Genomic DNA, 21614 nt, shown 5'->3' on the forward strand with positions numbered 1-21614 from the left:
TCCTTGGGTCTTCTTACATGTTTTAGTTGTGATATGATTTTATTTCATGAGTACTTAATCTCATTTATAAATTTCAAGTTTCTTGATTTTTTGCAGGTATGGTGTGAATGGAATTGTTTGATTTGTTTTTTTCTGTCTTCTACTTCTTTATTTGCATACCCAAATGCCATAGATTTATCTGCATTTAGTTTTTTGCCTGCCACTACTGGAAAGTTTGGATTTCTAGGATTTTTACATTTTTTTTAGTTTTATAGAGATAGAATGAAGATCTATAATCAAAGAAATCATTCTGAAGAACATCCTTGATTTGTGTATTGAATACACTCAGATTAAAGAAGCTCAAAATGTTGCATCCATAAAAACCTAGAAGTCTCCCTTCATTCAGAGTCAGAAAAGGTCTCAGAAGCTGACTACCATCAGAACACTGTAGGACTGTCCTCCCCTTGTTCATCAATTTGCACCAGTAACATCTCCATTGTGAGAATTGTTGATAATGTTTTTGGTATATTGAATACGCCATGGGTGGCTTGCCAGGCTCTGCCTTGCATGTGGGATACTCTCAGTAGCTTGCCAGGATCTCTGAGAAGGACAGAGTAATCGAACCCCGGTCGACTTCGTGCAAGGAAAACTCCCTACCCGATGTGCTCATATGCAGTTAAAAAATCTAATAATCACATTCTACTTTCTATTCCTCTAAAACTCCCATTTTGTGTCCTTGTACCACTTACTATTAAATATTGAAGACATCACATAGATAGCTTCTTTCATAACACTCAAATACTTTTCTACCACTTCTAATTTCTATTAAAGATGATTCGGAGCTCATACACTATGTTGTCATTTTTTACAGAATCTGTCTTTACATATGCAGGAAACTCAGTAATATCAAGAAGCATGCTAGTTATATTTGAATGATTTTTGGTCATACCTTAGCCTAGCAGAAAATAAATAAGCAGTAAATTCTTTTGGAATCATTTGAATGGATACTTAGAGAAAATGGTGTATTTGTTATAAACAGTGTTGTCAAATTTGATAATCAGATACTGAAAAAAATTAGAATGTATACGTCTTAGTAACACAATTTTGCATCATGTATGTACACTGAATAAGGAAGGAACAGTTGAGATGAGATTTACATTTGTACTTTGTGTAGTTCTCAATGACATGGCAGAGTTTCTTTCAATGGTAAGACTGGCTGTGGATACCAAGTCTTCAAGAGACTGATGTCAGTAGGTCATCTACACAAATATTTGAACAGACTTATAGATCTCAAGAACTCACCTGGTCTCACTCTGACTGGTTCAATGTCCTCATCTGAACTGATGAGCTATGTCAGTCTTGGTGTTTGCCAATGGAGTTGATATGGCTTTGAAATCTGAGTCCAAGAAATTGGACTGTAATTTCCTTTACCTGATAGAAAGAAGTTGAGTAACATTTGTAAAATGGGACAATGCATATAGCAACTTCGTGGCATCTTATCAGGATTAAGTCAGTTGAGAGACTGAGAAGAAAAAGAATTGTGGAAAAGAAGAAAAAACAGGCACATGACTATTGACTTTCCTACTTAGTTTGGTTCAGAGTACATGCAAAAACTTTTGACCTCTGCCTAATATCACATATGTCTCTATCATGAACAATACAATCTAAGTATTGAAAACTCCACTCATCTCCCACTTTTTCTTATCGTGTTTGGAGAAAGGCAGGTTACATATATGCATTTCATTTCATCAGTCTGAATATGACTGTCATAGAATATTGAATCAGTAAGTGATAGAATACTCCTAGTAATAATTCGACCCACTGAATTATAAGTTTGATCTTAAATTTTGTTGCAGTTTTTGTCTCTTCAGTTAAAGGTGTTCTTATTCTAAGGTATTCGTTTTTGAGATATATATTGTGAATAAGTGTCAGTTGATGCATTTGATTGCTCCTGATCAAAATAGGATATGTAAGTTAATTGTCATAGTGACCTCTAATAATTTGAACCAAATGCGTAAAAAATTATGAATCACTGAAAATTTTGAAAGGTTGCAACCATTATGATTAAGTATTTAAGACCCAATATTGCCAAATTGTTACACCAACACAATTTTCCTGGAGTGTAAGTTAATGCATAATTTGAAAAAGTTAAGAATTTGAGCTCCAATTCCAGTTTTTGGAAGGAAAACTTCAGTTAGCTGAAGTAAAAATATTAAAAGTAAAGACCTATATAGTATTCTTAAGTTAAAACATTAAAACTTCCTTCTTAGTAAATGAGCCAACTCTTTCAATTTCATCTCTGTATTGTCATGATCTGTCCAATAAATGTGCATTATAAATAGAAACATCCTTAAAATTATTTAGAACTGTTTTTATGGTAGCTTTGGTCAGATGATAAATATTATATTGCTTTGTAATGTGTTTTTGTTCATTTGGAAAATCTGAATAATTTTCTTCAACCCACAGGCTGCTGTGTCATGGAATTGCCTCAAATCATTTTTAATTCAATAACAAATATTTATTTTTATAATTAGTTGTTGATTTTTCTAATTTTAGAAGTTCACTTGAAGTCTTTTTCTTGAGAATATCTACGCTCTACTTTTCAGATAAGATTTCAGTAGGTGTTCAGAACAGGTATTTGACCATTTATTTTATTTAGGCCTGGTGAGCTGGCATCCAGTTGGGTCCCTATGAGTCTGGAAAATCAGTTATCATGTCCTTCATATCCTTAAAGAATGACGTATTGGACTGTCATCTATATTCAGTGTTATATACAAAAATATATACTGAATTTAGAGAATGCTCTCTTCATTGAAAATTAATAATTTGTTATAAATAACATATTTTTATGTGTCATACTATCCTTGTCCTAGATGTCCTGAATGTATTTGGCTTCTTTTACTATGCTTTAGCTGAAGAATACAAAGGCTCTTCTACGTAACTTTAAAACTAATATATAAAAACTATTTACTAGTTTATGTAAATATATTTTACTTTCTAGCATATTTGATGGTAACTTTTTATTTTAGTCAGGTGAAACAGGCCTATGTGGAGGTTTTCAACCATAGATAAGTAGTCCTAGAAACGCCCATAAGTATATGTATATATACATATATATACACACACACACTGGAATACTTCACAACTGTATGGAAAGTTGAACTCATGCAATTTATTGTAACATAGATGGAAATAATTTTATCAAGTTTAATGAAATAAACAGAAAGAGAAAAATAAACTCAGAATGGTCTCATTTATATGTAATATATGGAATACCTAGATGAAATGGTGTACTGTTTGAAAAGATGGGGGGGATGTGTGTACATCACTTTAAACCCAGAATGTACAAGAAGGGCAAAGATGAGAAGAAAGCATGGTGGGAAGGAAGGGGCAAGGGGGGGTTGAAGAAAATATAAACTGGAAACTATGGGTAGCAAGGGTCAAGTGAATTTGAGTACATCTTGTTTTAAAGGAGTGGTATAGATAAATATCCAAGCGACAGCATCAACAAAACTAAAAACAAGATTCAAAATTATATATTCCCAATTTACAAAGTTGCTTCTCAAGATGCCAAGCTACGAATATGTGGTGGCTGAGTGGGGGCCCAAGAACTCAAGAGAGAAGAAGATGCTGGTAATGGGATTGGTACTGGCACATCGTATGTCTAAAACCCAACTATGAATAACATTGCAGATCCTGATACATTAATAATATGACATTAGTAATGTAGAGAAAGGAGAAAGAGAAGAACCATGGGCATTTGTGCATGAGATGAGAGACCTATGAGAGGAGGCCAGGAGAAGCGGAGGTGGCAGGGTTCAAGGGGATTCAGGAACATCAGTGTCATAAAGGAATGAGCTAGCTAACTATTCAGAATCAATCACATTGATTGATTGTGATTGATTCTATCGCAGAATCAACAACTTTGTACTTATATATCAGAACTTGAACAACCAAACTTACAAAGGTCATTGTCAAGTTGCAGTCTGGGGCTGAATGGTTGGGGAGGAAACTTTCAAACGTTGGTGAATGGAACTTGACAACAGTGGTGGGATTATTGTGAGGACATTGTATATTTAAAAGTCATCTATGAATATCTTTGTAAATTATAGTACTTTAATAAAATCTAATTTGAATATACAGCTTAGGGTTAAGCAGAAAAATCTATCATCTGTCCTAAGTAATGACAATCAAATACTTCAATGTATAAAACATTTTATTGATTAAGGCATTTTATAGGTGCAAATTTTAAAATCTAACTGCAACTTACAGATTAATTAAAAGCAATTAATTAAAATTAATTTCAAAAATTAATTAAAAGCAATGAATGCAAGCAGGATTAGAAAAATATTATATTTTATCAAAACTTGTCATTGTGAAGATAAAACCTAGTGGACCCACAGTACTGAAAACATGGGACTAAACTAGCTTAAATATATTTGAAAATACATCTATCAAATTTGGCAGGAATTGACTTGAGGTTCATTTGTTGAACAATGGGATCATGGAATGTTGGATTCAAGTTGGGAACATTATTTTAAGTAACTTTGTAAGTCATATTGTCTAAATGAAATTATTGTTTTTACATTCTGAACTTCCGAGAGCATCCTGCCCGCATGGCAAAACCTGGAAAGTTACCTGTGGTGTATTAGATATGCCAAAAACAGTAACAACAAGTCTCACAATGGAGACATTACTGGTGCCCGATTGACCAAATCGATGAACAACGGGATGACAGTGCTACAGTGACGGTGCTAGAGTGCTACATTTTGAAATTGATGCATGACAAACCTACTTCATATCATAATATACATCCTTGCATATTTTTATAGTTGATTTTCCCAATACAGTGAGATTGCTTTCAGTGGTTGTGCCTTCTCTGAGTAGTAAGTTAGTGAGTCTCCGTGGCACTCCCATTTTGTCATCATCTGGTCTTGTTCTTAGCTGATCATCACCCTGGAACTGAGTTCCTGTTTCTCTTCTCTCAGGTGATTATAAAAGGGCACTCTTGGTTACCTCTGTTCTTGGTGAGATGACAGATGAACTACCCGCTCTTTTTATCTGCAAGGATAAGTGTGCTCAAGTCTTTATTAACTCGTACAGGGGTAAGAAAAACTACAAATATTTGGCATATATCAAAGAATGAAAAAAACTTCATACAGTAAATTATTTTCTCTTTTAGGTTAGCATCTTTTATATATTTTAACACTTATATACTAACTCAATTGTTTATTTTATGAAAATAAATAATTATTAATGATTGGTGATATCCTGTACATATGTTCAATATCCTACTGCTAAGAGTAACTCAACTTTATCTTCATACACTGATGTTTACTTTTTATGATTTTTACTCAACATTTTTTTCTCTTTTGAACAGAATTCTTTATGATTAAAGTAACATATAACCTCATCTAATGTAAAAATACCAAGATTCTAAACTATTGCTTACAACTGTAATTTCCAAAATTCATTTGTTTGTATCTCACCTATGATGTTAGTTACCAATCAAAGACAGAAAGTTGTAGATATATTTGATAAATAAGAAATATTTTGTCAAGTTGAAAGGAAACAACTTGAAGTTTGAGTTTTCATCTTCATGGATAAATTCATTGAAATGAAAAGGGGCAGACAAATGAAGGCTCTGTACATTAAGGCTTCAATTAGGTTGATCTGCTGATAAAATCATGATGCTTGAAGACATAATCATGTAGATTTGCTATTAGTGTGTCCGATATGGAAATGTATTTCCATCATTCCATCATTGATCTGACTCCAGTGCAGTTAGATTTTATATTGTTTCATTTTTATCTGAATGTTTCTTTAATGGCTCATCATACAGTTGTTAATTTTTTAAAAAAATATCTAAAATATAATTAATCCTAGTATGACTATGGACTATTCAACAAACTTGGCTTATCTAGCTCTATATTTTTTCATTCTTGGTTTATAGTATGTTCCAGTCATGAAGGAAATGTGAATTATAGTTCACCTTCTGAACTATAACTACATACTCTGATTTAAGTTTCTGAGCACATAGAAGAATAGAGTTATGTTTAGATAAACTCATAATCCTTATTAAGTTTCTATGTACAAAGGAGACTGTTTGTTTTGTTTTTGGGTCATACCAGTGTTGTTCAATTCATACTCCTGGATTTGCACTCTGGGATCATATCTGTTAGGCTCAGGATTACTAGCAGGCATCTGAGAACAGACTCTCGGTTCCCCACATGCAGTGCAAAAGGATCCTATGGTCTGTGGTCTTTCTCAGGTTTCATAAAGTAATATTTTATAAAATTTACCCTAAAAATGTGTACTAGGAGAATATATAATCATATATGTCTATATGTATATAGATATATATGACAAATTGTAGGCATATAAGACAAAGGACCCTAAAAGGCTAAAGCTTCTACATACAATAAATGAACAAAGATCACCAGAAAAGTTATAAGGAGAGATAATCGAAGAGCTGTTGTGGTCTTGTAGGCATTTTGGTTTTAAATTTCAGTCTGATTATAATGTGTTCTCCATGGGATCTCTTCTATCACACCATAGTCAGAAATAGGGGTCTTAATCATCCTCAATGTAAAAATAAATATAGATTAGGATAGCAAGTTCAGAACGGCTTTATATGCATTTTCATAGAGATTTTAAAATAAATATTGCTTCATTGAAATGTCACAACAAATATACAACATTGTTAATTTGTTATGCAAATTCTAAAGTGACATAACATCCCCAATAAATAAACTGCAGAAATAATTCAGTAGTTTGAGCAACTCGATTTTACCATTACATCTCAGAAGCAGAGTACAATCAGTTGGTACTAAACAAAAAAAAGAAATGGCTTTAATAGTTTAGTTATTTGTGGATAGTAATTTCAGGAGCCATCAGACAAATACAAATATTATTTCGCTTACTGAACATATGTTAAAAAGATATTTAATAATCTCTTTAGGCCTTTAGTTAGTAATATCTTCTCTTTGGATAGAAATCCCACTGTATATAGACAAAAGTTCATATATGAAATGACTGGATTTATTTTAGAGTTACAGGTATATTCTGTGTATATATGAGCAGAAAAAAAGCCTTTAGTCTTCAAACACTTAACCGAAGTCATGATTCTTGATCTTAAATGTATGATAAAATTTACAATCTGTAATACATATAAGTAGGCTTAATATGTTTTTCTTTCCAGATATATCTGAGCAATTTGCAAAACATCTCTGAAATATGACGAAAGAAGAAAAATAATAAATTGAACCACTGTTGTCATCATCGTTTTCTGTTACTATCTCACAACAAATATTGAATATGTCAAATTAGTGATCACAGAATAGGTGACATTTTCCATTATTTTTTTTCGTCATGAGAGTACTAAAGGTCAAACGTATTGTCCTTTGCAGCTTTTTATGGTTCAATGGACTATTTCAGGCACTGATCACATTACTTATGTTTCCAGTTTACTTGACGATGACTTATTCTGCATCTCCTATTATTCCAAATACTACTTTCATCCTTGCATGGAATGTTCCAACTGAAAAATGTCCCCTGCATCATAATATTACAATAAACCTGAGCATCTACTCTTTTGTAGGATATCCTACTAAAAATATCACTGGACAAAATGTTACATTGTTTTCTGTGGATAGACTTGGTCTCTATCTTCACATAAATAAGACAAACCAATCTGTGAATGGAGGTATTCCCCAGTGTGGAAATCTAACAGCACACTTGGAAGAAGCCAGTAAAAACATTGAATATTTCATAAAAAACAGTTCTGTGGGCTTGGCTATTATTGACTGGCAAGATTGCAGACACCTCTGGGTTAGAAATTGGGATAGAAAAACTATTTACAAGAACAAATCCACTGAGCTCGTTATAAAAAACAATGAGAGTCTTAATACACGCCATGTTAACGAGACAGCAAAAACAGAATTTGAAAAGGCAGCAAAGTATTTCATGCTAGAGACTTTAAAACTGGGAAAATTATTAAGACCAAAGAACTATTGGAGTTTTTCCCTTTTCTCTGATTGTTACAATCATCACTATACGGGACGCGAATATAATGGAAATTGCTTTGAGATAGAGAAAAGAAGAAATGAGGAACTCAACTGGTTGTGGAATGAAAGCACTGCTCTTTACCCATCCATTTAGTTGAGTAAAAGTTTAAGTTCAAGTCCACGGGCTGCGCTCTTTGCCAGAAATCGGGTCCAGGAAGCCATTCGGGTCTCTACAGTGCGAAATGTTGAAAATCCACTTCCTGGTTTTTTTTTTTTTTTTTTGCTTTTTGGGTCACACCCGGCGATGCACAGGGGTTGCTTCCTTCTTTCCTTCCTTCCTTCCTTCCTTCCTTCCTTCCTTCCTTCCTTCCTTCCTTCCTTCCTTCCTTCCTTCCTTCCTTCCTTCCTTCCTCCCTCCCTCCCTCCCTCCCTCCCTCCCTTCCTTCCTTCCTTCCTTCCTTCCTTCCTTCCTTCCTTCCTTCCTTCCTTCCTTCCTTCCTTCCTTCCTTCCTTCCTTCCTTCCTTCCTTCCTTCCTTCCTTCCTTCCTTCCTCTTTTTCTTCTTTCTTCTTTCCCTCCATCCTTCTTTCATTCTTTCCTTCCCTCCTTCAAATCTTTTTGCAAGAGACAGGCTCAAAATGCTCAGGATACCATATAAGGTGTAGGGATCTAAGGTATGTCAGATCTTGCCATGCAAGTGCCTTACCTATTCACTGTGCAATTCATCTCAGTATCTTCTTTTTTGACACTAACTCAATGAACATGGTGAAAAGATTTTTGTTATATTAAGACAATAGCTCTTGAAAGATAAAAATAAATTAGCAGTAAAGTTTTAAATTATACTTGTAGACTCTGCTGCTCAACGTTAGTTTACTGTTCTACGTGTAAAATTGTAGTTTTGTTCCAATTGTTTTAACATTTTTCTCTCACATTTGACAGGTTGACCTTGTGAATACTATTGCTGAGAGTGTTGCTCTAGGTGCCTCTGGGATTATAGTGTGGGGAAGCCTCCATTTCCGCAGAAGTAAGGTAAGCCAAATTTTAGGCAATGAGCAAAACTATTCTCAATTTTAATGTTTTTGTTGATTCTGAGGTATAAAATGTTGCTATGATCCTCACACATCAGAGGTGCTCAATGTGTTTTCGGAATCCAATAATCTTGCATTTGTTTAATTCTGTTAGAGGCAGGGTATATTTTCTTTGTTTCTATTCCAGAAGTAAAGTAATATGATTCTGGACTCTATTCAGAAAAAGATATTTTCTGGACTGATATTTCTCAGAAAAAGATATTTTCTGGACTGATATTTCCTGGGGGCTGGAGTGATGGCACAGTGGGTAGGGCCTTGCACGTGGCCGACCCGGGTTTGATTCCTCCGCCTCTCTCAGAGAGCCCGGCAAGCTACCGAGAGTTTCTCACCTGCTACGGCAGAGCCTGGAGAGCTACCCGTGGCGTATTCCATATGCCAAAAACAGTGACAAGAAGTCTCACAACTCCACTGTGAGATGTTACTGGTGCCCGCGTGAGCAAATTGATGAACAATGGGACAATTGTGCTGCTGTGCTGTGTGCTGTGATATTTCCTGGACTTGATTCCTATTGAGCAACAAAATCAGTCCTAACATCTCCAATTATTTAATGAAATCTTCTGTTGCTACTCTTCAAAATGTTACCATTAGTCGGTATGCACATGTTAATTTGTGATGTATTACTAAATTATTCTTCACTGAGCATGCATATACATAATCATTGAACAAAATAATTTTAATGTAAAGTTCATCAAACAATGGTTTTGGGGAAAATTTGGCTTAATTGTTTCTTGTACAACTTTTAGGCTAAAATTATTTTGTTATTTAAAATACATTAGAAAATCAAGAGTGTAGACTTCTGGGTTTTTTTAACCCCCCTTTTGTCACACACACTGTACTCAATATGTGTTGAGGGATCACTCCCTTGGCTCAAAGGTCTATATCTGGTACACCTTGGCTCAAAGGTGTACCAGAAATTGAAGAGTCAGCAACATGTAAGACAAGCATATTATAGGCAGTACTGTCTCTGTAGCCCAAGAGTCATAGACTTTCATAACATAAAGGAAACATAATATTGGGGCCAAAGAGAGAGTACAGCAGGCAGAGCATTTGCCTTATACATGGCCAACCCTGGTTTGAAACCTGGCACCCATATGGTCCCCCTAGCAAACCCAGTACTAATTTCTGAGTTCAGAGACAGGGGTAACCCATGAGCATTTCCAGGTGACACAAAAATAAAAAAAAAATCCTCCAAAAGAATGAAAACATAATGTAAAATTAAAATACTGTTGCTATAAGTGTTTTTGGAACATAAAGAGTTCATTTTAATTTTAATTGGGCCTGAATTATTTGTGTGTTTTTCATAGATGCCCTCACGTTTAAGTTTGTAAATAAAAATAGATTCAAGTAAAAGCTGCCAATATACCGTGACTTGTCTGCTTAGATACCTATGATGAACTAAAGGACTAACATATTCAGATGACACCCAGGAACCATCATTTCTGAAAAAATTTGGTCCGATTTTATGATTCTGAAAAGATAACCTCCCAATGGTAGACATCTGGTCTGACAATGAGTCATTTTTCCTGTTTATTACTCATACTGGAATAAGAAAATACATTAGCAAATAACCTGCCTGATTCACACCAAATTTGAAATTTAAAAACATTTAGTATGCATATTCATATAGTTTTGAGTTCTCAATGTATAAGTCACTCTTTCCAGTGAGGTTAAATATTTTCTGATAAATTATATTTTTATTACATTAAATTTCTTGATCAACAATATATGATATCCAAGGCCATGTGCTAGGAAGTCATATAATAATTTATATCCTGTCATCTTTACAAAAACCCTAAGAGACATAACCTGTAAGTATTCTTACTTGACAGATGATACAGTTAAAATAACACTGAAGTGTGGGGCCAGAATGATACTACAGTGGGTAGGGTATTTGCCTTGCATGCATTTGACCAGGTTCAATCCTCAGAATCCCATATGGTACTCTGAGCACCTTTAGAAGTAATTTTTGAGTGGAAAACTGATTGTTCAAAAAAAAAAAGGAATGTTGGATTGTTCTTTAAATTAAGACTGTTACTTTCTGAAATAATTGGGATGAGAGACACAGAGTCCGTAACCTATCAGATATACTGATTTGGGCTTTGGGACACACCAGTTCATCCAATAGGTTTACTCTTAACTCTGCACATAGATCATTCAGGCAGTGCTTGGGTTTATGTACAGTGCAGGACATCAAACATGTGTCAGCTGGGTACAAGGCAAACACCACACCTGCTGTACTATCTTTCCTCTAGATGAAGCCAAATTTTCCTCACCCCAATCAAGGCATGATCAATCAATCAACCAATCAAGCCTAAAATATATTGAACCTCAATCATGTAATTATTTAGTGGTATAAATTGCAGTTAAGTTACTTAAAATTTCTATAGAAAACATTTGAAATAATTTTACTGGCAATATTAAAAGAAAAAAATATTTTCTCTCTTACTGAAATTCATTTGTTGTTGCTCTTTCTGTTGTTCCTTTTTATAACAAAATGATTTATTTATTTTGTATTTGGTGTCATTCCTGGTGATGCTCAAGAGTTACTCTTGGCTCAGGACTCAGGAATTACTCCCAGCAGTGTCAGGGGACCATATTGGATGCTGGGGATTGAATCAGGTTGGCTGCCTGAAAGGCAAAGGGTCTCCCCACTGTACTATTGCTCAGGCCCTCTTTTTGTTGTTCTTGTTTAGAAAATGCTTCACACAGTGGATCAGTTCTTATATATGTTACCTTATCCTTTGATACTCTTAACTTTTAATTTACAGGATTCATGCAACAATCTAAGCAATTACCTGAACAATGTCCTAAATCCTTACTTACTGAATGTCACCCAAGCAGCTAAAACCTGTAGCCAAGTGCTTTGTAAAGGGCAAGGAATATGTAAAAGGAAATATTGGAACTCAACTGACTATCTTCATCTGAAAGAAGAAACATTAATGATTGGAAATGGGGACATTAAAGATTCCAAAGTGAATGAGAATTTTACAAACCTAGATGTGAAAGAATTTGCTACAAAATTTGAGTGCAGCTGTTATTCCAATATGGATTGTAATCAGACAACTTTTTAGCTAAGCATTAATTATGTTAATGTATGTAATTCAAAGGTTTGCATATCATCATCTCTAGACCTAGTTAACTAAGATCCTATTCTTACTGGGAAAAAAAGTCAAGTTCTGATTATTTAGCAATATCTTATTTTCCATACAATATGCAATGTTGACTTATTTTTTGCTGAAAAACGTGTTTAAGGGTTTCTTAGAGTGAATATTCAGTGGAAGTCATCTCCAACAGCCTACAAGAAGAGGTCAGAGTATTAACCAGTAAAACACTTCCAACCACTTACTCACTGAATACAATATAAGTGAAGTCATGTGTGAGTGAATGAAATCATTCATGAAATCATAAATGAAATGGCTTATGATAAATGAATTTTAAGTATTTATGATTAATTAATAAATAAATTTCTGATAAATTTATAATAAGTGAAATCATAAATAAAAACAATTATCTGTTCAACACTAATTGTTTTTTGGGAGGCACCTAGAGGCAGTCAGGGCTTACTCCTGACTCTATGATCAGAGGTCATTCCTGTGAGTGCTTGGAGATCCATACATGGTACTGGAGATTTGGACCTAAATTGGCTGCATGCAAGGCAGGTGCTTAACCTGTGCACTAACTCATTGGACCCATTGTGCTAGTTCGATTTACTATCTGTATCATGTTCTGATATTATTTACATTTTTACATATAACTTTAGCAAAGCAAACTTTAAGAACACTAAGAATATTTAACTATGGTTTGCTAGTTCAGACAAAAATACTTATTATCAAACTTTACATTTCTTTGTGAATAAAAACTTACCTGTCCCAAACTTTAGTTTGATTTAAAAAAAACAAACCAAATCAAACCCTAAAAAATGGCACTCACAGGAATCTCACCAAAATAATGTTAATGGAAAATAAACTAGTCCCTGATGTTCCATTTGCTCTCAATGGAACGAACATCTCCGAATGCAGCATCTATGTGTTCCTGGGTCGAGAACTCAATATGAGGAACAACTTTATGCTAGAATAGCACAGGAGGAAGAGAGCAGAGTGGAACGCCTTCAAGAGCTTTGAAGAAGTGGTTAATATCATGAAGAACCTCCCGCTCACCATTCTTCCTGCACTAACATATGCCTCAGAGACCTGGGCCCTACGAAAACAGGATGAAAACACTATTCAGTGATCCCAAGGAGGAATAGAAAGAGCTATACTTGAAGTATCATGTTTCACTCAAGTGAGAGAAGGAATCCAGAGTTCAGACCTCCATCCATGATCAAGAATCAGGGACACTGTCTCATCTGCCAAGGCCTCAAAAATCAAATGGGCCAGACACGTAATACAATTTGGAGATGACTGCTGGATTAGAGCTGTTATGGACTGGATTCCACAAGATGTCAAAAGATCGCATGGCTGCCCACCAAGGAGATGGTCAGACTTCATCAAAACTCTGAAAGAATGGTTTGAGGCTCTTTGTGTTCCTAGAGCGAGCCGATACCATTGGGCTACACTAGTACGTGACTGGTGCGAATGGAGATGTTACTGGTGCCTGCTTGAGCAAATCGAAGATCAACGGGATGACAAGTTATATCATCATTATTTTATGTTATGTTACTATCTTACATTTATCTCATGTTTACGGCTTACCCTGGGTCCAGCCAGTCTCTTCATCGGGACCCTGCTTTTAGGGTGCTAGGAACTAAGGGCAGCTGAGGCTAAAGTTGAGTAAATAAGTTCAAGATGCCCAGGAGCAAATATTATTCAGAGTCCATTGACTGTAAACGATGTTACAAGACTATAAAACCAAGCTCCCGGACATATGATAGCCTAGTTCTCCTTGGAGAACCAGGAAAGCTACCAAGAGTTTGCTGCCTGCACGAGAGAGCCTGGCAAACTCCCCATGGTATATTCATATGCCAAATACAGTAACAATGATGGTTCTTATTCCCCTGACCCTGAAGAGCTTCTAATGTGGCACTGTTGGGAAGGACAAGAAAAGAGAGGCTGCTAAAATCTCAGGGCTAGGATGAATGGAGACGTTACTGGACCCTATCAAGCAAATCCTTGATCAACAGGATGACAGTGACAGTGATCTCATAGCAAATATTATATATACCAAGTCATTAAGCACAGAATAGGTGTCATTTTCCAATATCCTTCTATGTCATGAGAGTTCTAGACATGAAGTGTATTGTCCTTTGCAGCTTTGTTGGGTTCAACGGACTATTTCAAGCAATGCTCAATTTCCTTACGTTTCCAGTTTGCTTGATGATGACTTATTCTGCATCTCCTGTTGTTCCAAATGCTACTTATATCCTTTCATGGAATGTCCCAACTGAAAAATGTCCCCTGCATCATAATGTAACAATAGACCTGAGTATCTACTCTTTTGTAAGATATCCTACTAAAAGTGTCACTGGGCAAAATGTTACATTGTTTAATGTGGATAGTCTTGGTCTATATCCTCACATAAATATGAGTACTAATGAAGATGTGAATGGAGGTATTCCCCAATGTGGAAATCTAGCAGCACACTTGCAAAAAGCCAGTAAGAACATTGATTATTACATAAAAAACGATTCCGTAGGCTTGGCTGTTATTGAATGGGAAAATTGGAGACCACTCTGGGATAGAAATTGGGGTTCAAAAACTATTTACAAGAACAAATCTATTGAGTTGGTTATAAAAAGCAATCAGAGTCATGATCCAAGTGATGCTACCAAGAAAGCAAAAACAGATTTTGAAAAGGCAGCAAAGGATTTCATGCTAGAGATCTTAAAACTGGGAAAATTATTAAGACCAAAGAACTATTGGGGTTTTTACCTTTTCCCTGATTGTTACAATCATCAGTATAGACAAAACAAATATAATGGAACTTGCTTTGAAATAGAGAAAAGAAGAAATAATCAGCTCAACTGGTTGTGGAATGAAAGCACTGCTCTTTACCCATCCATTTACTTGAGTAAAAGTTTAAGTTCAAATCCAGGGTCAGCACTCTTTGCCAGAAATCGGGTCCAGGAAGCCATTCGGGTCTCTATAGTGAGAGATGTTAAAAATCCACTTCCTGTTTTTGTGTATGTCCGTCCAGATTTTACTGATGCTCCTGGAGAATTTCTTTCTGAGGTAAGAAAATCAATGCAAACCACAGGCCATAACATTGTATTCAGGCTGGTATTTAGTGGAACTGAACATCATTTGTGAAGGGAATAAAACTAACCTTTTAGTAGACTGGAGGTAGAATCCGGTCATCATATAATGATAGAAGTGCAAAAGGAGAATATATTTGACTCTTAATTCAATCATATAGAGCAACCAATGAGAATGAGGTATTCTAGACAATACAGGAATTTACTATAGTCTTGGTTTCCTCTTTTTATAGGTTAGTCTTCTCTTCTCCACCTACCATCCTCCCTCCTTCCCTCTCTCCCTTCCTCCCTCCCTCCCTCCCTCCCTCCCTCCCTCCCTCCCTCCCTCCCTTCCTCCCTCCCTCCCTTCCTTCCTTCCTTCCTTCCTTCCTTCCTTCCTTCCTTCCTTCCTTCCTTCCTTCCTTCCTTCCTTCCTTCCTTCCTTCCTTCCTTCCTTCCTTCCTTCCTTCCTTCCTTCCTTCTCACAGTCAGAGTGAAGATGCTCAACAGGACTATTAGGATACCAGGGGTAAAACTGAGTCAGATGCATATAAGGCAAGAGCCTTACCTATTCTTTGTACTATCCAGCAGACGTTTATTACTTTGTGACAATAAAGCAACAAAAATTAAAAAAAAACTGTTCTATCCTTCTATCATATGAAAGAAATAGCAATATAAAAGAATCAAATTGCCAGAAAATTTTTAAATTGTAGTTGCATACTAAGCTCCTGAGCCTTTTATTGCTGTTCTTTGTTTCACATTTTAGTTTTATTCCAACTGGTTTAACATTTTCTACCATTTTTGACAGTTTGACCTTGAGAATACAATTGGTGAGAGTGTTGTTCTAGGTGTTTCTGGAACTATAGTATGGGGGAGCCTCAAATTCAGCAAAACTGCACTAAGTTTGAATTGGTAGGAAATGGTAAAAACATTCTAAATTATAAGGATTGTGTTCATACTCAGTAATAAAAAAAGTTGCTATGCTTGACACACAGAAGTTGTGATATTGACTGAATCCAGTAATCTTGCATTTGTATGATTCTATTAGCGGAAGAACTATTTTCCTTGTTTCCAGTAAGAAAGTGGAATACTGTGATTAATTAAAAACCTCTCAGCTTGATATCTGTTGAGCAGCAAAATCAGCTATACCATTTAAAATTCTGTCATGGTGTTGAGTAATTTTCCTACTTATATCTTTTGTTTATTGTCTTAAAAGTTTTATCACTAGTCAAGTGTGTTCATTTGTGATTTGTTACTCAGTTATTCTCTATTGAGCATGCATACATTTATTAATAGAACAAAATTATTTTATTGTATGGGTCATCAAAAAATGTCCATGGGTAACATCTGGTTACCCATGGACTAGAGCTTGTTTTATACAAGTGTTATACTACATATTTTGCCATTTAAAAATGGATTCTAAAAAATCCATGAATGATGGAAGTCTGTTTTGAACACCCTTTGGTCATACCCAGCATGCTCAGGACTTGACTTTTTCTTGGCTTTATATTGAGGGATCACTGCTTGTTGACCTAAAGGAAGCATATGTGGTACCAGGGATTGAAGGTTCAGCAGCATGCAAGACAAGCACCCTACCCCTCGGCTCTCTATCTAGGCCATAAATGATAGAATTCTTTTTATTGATTGATTGATTGTTACTATAGCACAGTGGGTAGGGCATTTGCCTTGCACATGTCCAACCTGGGCTCTATTCCTCTGTCCCTCTCAAGAGCCCAGCAAGCTACCAAGAGTATCCCGCCCACACAGCAGAGCCTGGAAAGCTTCCTGTGGCATATTCAATATGCCAAAACCAGTAACAACAAGTCTCACAATGGAGACACAACTGGTGTCCACTCGAGCAAATCAATGAACAATGGGATGACAGTGCTACAGTGCAGTGCAGTGCATTTATTTTTTATTGAATCACCATGAGATACAGTTACACAGCTTTTATGTTTGAGTTTCAGTCCTACAATGACCAAACACCCATCCTTCCAACCAGTGCACATTTTCTACCACCAATGTCCTCAGTATCCGCCTCATCTAAACCCTCCCCCTGCCTCTATGGCAGACAATCTCCCTCATACTCTCTCTACTCTTAGGCATTATGGTTTGCAATATAGATACTGAAAGGCTCTCATGTTTGGCTATCTTTATCTACTTTCAGCACACATCTTCCATCCTGAACGATCCCTCCAACCATCATTCTCTTAGTGATCCCTTCTCTATTCCATCTGCTTTCTTCCCCAGCTCAAGAAATTTGATGATCAACGGGGATGATGATGATGACGATATTTTATTTAACCTCGTTGTTATCATTATGTTGGCTTTAAAAAACATTTTTATTGAATCACTGTAAGATAGACCATTGTGAGATAGACCATTGTGAATCACTATGAGATAGACTATTACAAAGCTGCTCATAATTGGATTGCAGTCAGACAGTATTCCAACACCCATCTCTCCACCAGTGTATACTTCCCAGCACCAGTGTCTCTAGGTTCCGTCCCATAACCCCCCCACTCCTCACTCCCTGCTTCTCTCTCTCCCTCTTTCTCTCTCTCTTTCTTCTTTCAGGCCTTGTGGTTTGCAGTATTGATACTGAAAGGTAACCAAGAATATCCCTTGTCACTTGTATCATTTGTCATCCTGTTGATCTTCGATTTGTTTGAACAGGTGCCAGTAACGTCTCCATTTGTTCCAGTCATATGCTAGTGTAGCCCAATGATATCTGCTTGCTCCAGGAACAGGAAGAGCCTCAACTCGTTTATTCAGAGTTTTGATGAAGAAGTCTGACCATCTCATCGTTGTGTGGCCACGTGGTCTTTTGACGTCACAGTTCAGGGAATGAAGTCTTAATCTAACAAGGTTATTAGTTTGTTTACCAATGATTTAATCACCTTTAAACAAAGTATACATTGAGCATAACTTCTTTGGAATGATGGCAGATATAAATATAAAAAATACTGTATTTTTACTTCAGAAAAGTTCAAAGATATACCAGAAGAAAGCAGAAAATAATACCATTTGCTTTTAATTTACCTCAGAACTGCTTTTCACATTTTCACAGTGTTGTTTGATAAACTAGAATTGCTGACCTCAGCTGATACTGCAGTTGTTAATCTTAGGGGACAGATTCCTTTGTACAGGGTTGGAGGGATTGTCATACATATCTCTAATGGCTATTAACTAATCAGATGAAATTACTCAGATTATAAAGGGAAATCTACTTCATTCAATTGTTTTTCCATTAAATGTTGATCACACTGAACTGTAACTTTCACAGCAACCATTAGAAAAACATTTGATCAAACAGTTGAGTTCTTTGCTATAGAAGTTGACAAAACCAAACTCATCATAAATCTTGGGAAAAAAGTACAAATGAGAGGAGGGACAATAGTGTCTTACCACTCATTTATAATTTTCACTTTATGTTTTGCAAACATCTCTGCACGTATAATGTTAAAAGGCCCACTGAGGAAAAAAGATAAATGCCAATAGCTTCAATAATTATATCCAAGGAGCTGATGTCAGATAACATATGAGAGAAATGCAGCGTCTTGTAATTTTAAGTACTTAAAAATGGCACATTTGGTCAAAACAAAACTATTTATGACTGTTGGCTTTTCTACTCAACTAGAAATCTATTAGTATTCCAATCTAAATATCTATAGAACTTTATGGAGGTTGCTTTGGGCCATATCTGATGGTGTTCAGGGCTTATTTCTGGCTCTGGAATCACTTCTAGTGTGCAGGAGATCATAAGGAATGTAGACTGTTGAGCCCAGGTCTATTGCATGCAAGGCAAAGGCCTTCTCATCATTCTAGCTCTCCTGCTCCATTGGGGTCCTTTTATTTCTAACATTTTGAAACTAAATTAAATGCATATTTCTTGATCGATGTTCTCTCTACTGTTATGTTATCATATATATTATATTATATGTCTATATATTAAAGAGAATGATCTTTTATCCACTCTAAATTGTACTGAGGAATATTTTATTCATTATTCTTGAATTCATTTTCAAGATATGTGATGAGATTGTATTGGGGGTTATTTTTATTTGTAACATTGTTAAATTTGAAGGCCTGAATAATTTCTATTAAGATCATGACAGGAAGATAGTATAGGATTTAATTCTTTCTGTTCTGGCACCAAATGGCCTCCTGCACATCAGGGTCTGAGGCCCAGCTAACCCACATCACTGAAGCACCTGACCAGGCACATCTCTGACCTTGGCAATGATCTTCCAGACCATGTGTTCCCTTGAACACTGCTTACGGTCCCAAATCTGTCAAAAACTAGAATGATTAATTTGTTGTGGGACTATGAGGATGTAACTCACCTCCTCTGTGGCCTAACGTCTGTATTCATATATGAGGATAATGAAAAAAGCTTTTATGTTATGTCATAGAAAGTGTGTAAATAAGGAGTGCCCTGATTCTCTATTTTTTAAGTAAAACCTTCTCGAAGACAAAGATTAACCAAAGATTAATAAGGTCAACGTAGGTCCAATTCTAGTAAGAAGTTTTTTCATTGGAACTTATGAAATATCCTGGTCTTAAAGGTCTCTAAGAAAATGGTAGAGGGCCTATTTCCTTTTTTTTTCTTTTCAAGTGAATCACCATGAGAACAGTTACAAGCTTTCCAGCCTGAGTCTCGGTCATAAAATGATCAACCACCCATCTCCTCACTAGTGCATACCCTCCACCACCACAAACCCCAGTATACCCCCCATCTCACCTCTCTCCCTGCCTATGTGGTAGACGATTTCCACCTTACTCTCTCTCTGCTTTGATCACATTCAATATTTTGACAAAAGATCCACCATTATTATTTGGAATTCTCCCCAAGATTCAGATCTGCCAAAAAGGTACCATTAGATAATTTGTTTTCTATTGCCAATATGAAGAGCATTTTGGATTTCTGACATTTTAGTAATGAGTCTGGCGGGATTTCTGCCCCAAGCCTCTAGGTTCCAAGATTGTTTTGTGTGCCTCTGGGATGATGGCCATTCAGGAGCCAGGAGCCATTCGTAGTTGGCAACTCGGGGCCTGGTTGGGGTAAAGAGAGAGGCCGATTCCACCCCCTTCATTTCGTGAGGGTGGAGGGCCTATTTCTCAGTCAGAAAGGCTGACCACTTAGATCCTTGTTCCAGTTAGTTACACTCCGTAGTGTCACTGCATGTTCAAAGACACTGACATGGATGGTAGCCCAACCCGAAAAGCTTAATAATGTTTGTGTGTTGTTTTTATGTCATGCATTAGAGTTGGCATACTAATTAAAATGCTCCACTTTGGACCATGGTGTTCCACATGCATCTTCCTTAAGGTGCTGTAAAACACATCCTCACATCCAATTCTTATATGTTTAAATTCTGCACTCATAGAATGACTTATTATTTTTCAGACTTCTCAGTCCAACAACTTAAGAAAACCCACAACCACTATTTTTCCAGCAGGGAGTAACCACTATTGTTGGAACATTCATTCTATACATAGAATCTTTAAGGAATGCCAAGTCAAATTTCTTTTGTAACTCAGAAATTTAAAATGTCAGTAATCTCACTCTGACGATAAGAGAGTCCCTGATATAACACCATCTTTGATGAGAACACAATAGAAACCAAGTAGGTCACTGGGATTTTTCCAGTAAATCACGCTGGTGTATAAACCTTTCAACAACTCTTGTAGTAAATGTTCCTTTTCAGCATAACTACTTGGTATGATTACTTTATTTTAGTGTTCCACTTAAATATTTTGAGGTTTTATGGTATGGGTGATGAGAGGTATTTATGAATGAAATATTCTGATTTTGACTTTTGACTCTACATTTACTCTTTTGGCAATTGTACAAGTAGCCACAAAGATATAAGGTTTTTTGGTAAAATTAATTTTGAAGAGTGGAGCTTCATTTATCAAGCTCTTTTACATTCATAATAGTATACCAAATATCGAGGCTTAAGAGTTATGTACATTGGATAAATAAAAAATTCTTCATTTTCCGGCGACATCTTCCATTAATGTTCTGTGTCTGAAAGACAGTGTCTTCAGTTCCTGCGTTCCCCTATCTTCTGCTCTTTTTCTAGGCTTCTGACCTTCTCATCTTTCCCTAGTGAATAAATAGAAAATCATCTCCCAAGTCTTAAATTTTGAGCCTTTGACCTTTTATTTCCTTAGAAATAACTAGACATTTGAATTCAGATAATTTAGGAGACGTTTGGGGCCACACACAGCAATGCTCAAGGCTTCTTCTCAGATTGAGTTTAGCGTTCACTCCTGGCAGTCTCCAGGAACCACATGGAGTGCAGGGGATAGTAGCTGGGTCACCCACACACAAAAGTACCTTACCCGCTATACTCTCTTTTCACCC

The 21614-nt window shown here is 36.0% G+C and overlaps 1 protein-coding gene and 1 pseudogene across 1 annotated transcript; both read left to right on the forward strand.

The window, feature by feature from the left end:
* The first annotated feature begins 7350 nt into the window (after window positions 1-7350).
* On the forward strand, window positions 7351-12215 carry LOC129402451 (hyaluronidase-5-like; annotated as a pseudogene).
* A 2067-nt stretch (window positions 12216-14282) lies between these two features.
* Window positions 14283-16157, forward strand: LOC101553317 (hyaluronidase PH-20-like). The gene is made up of 2 exons (XM_055129090.1): window positions 14283-15239; window positions 16050-16157. The coding sequence occupies exons 1-2, from the start codon at window positions 14283-14285 to the stop codon at window positions 16155-16157; spliced, it is 1065 nt and encodes a 354-aa protein (XP_054985065.1).
* Window positions 16158-21614: the final 5457 nt, after the last annotated feature.

Source organism: Sorex araneus, chromosome 1 (genome assembly GCF_027595985.1).
Source record: "Sorex araneus isolate mSorAra2 chromosome 1, mSorAra2.pri, whole genome shotgun sequence".
NCBI classification, from domain to species: domain Eukaryota; kingdom Metazoa; phylum Chordata; class Mammalia; order Eulipotyphla; family Soricidae; genus Sorex; species Sorex araneus.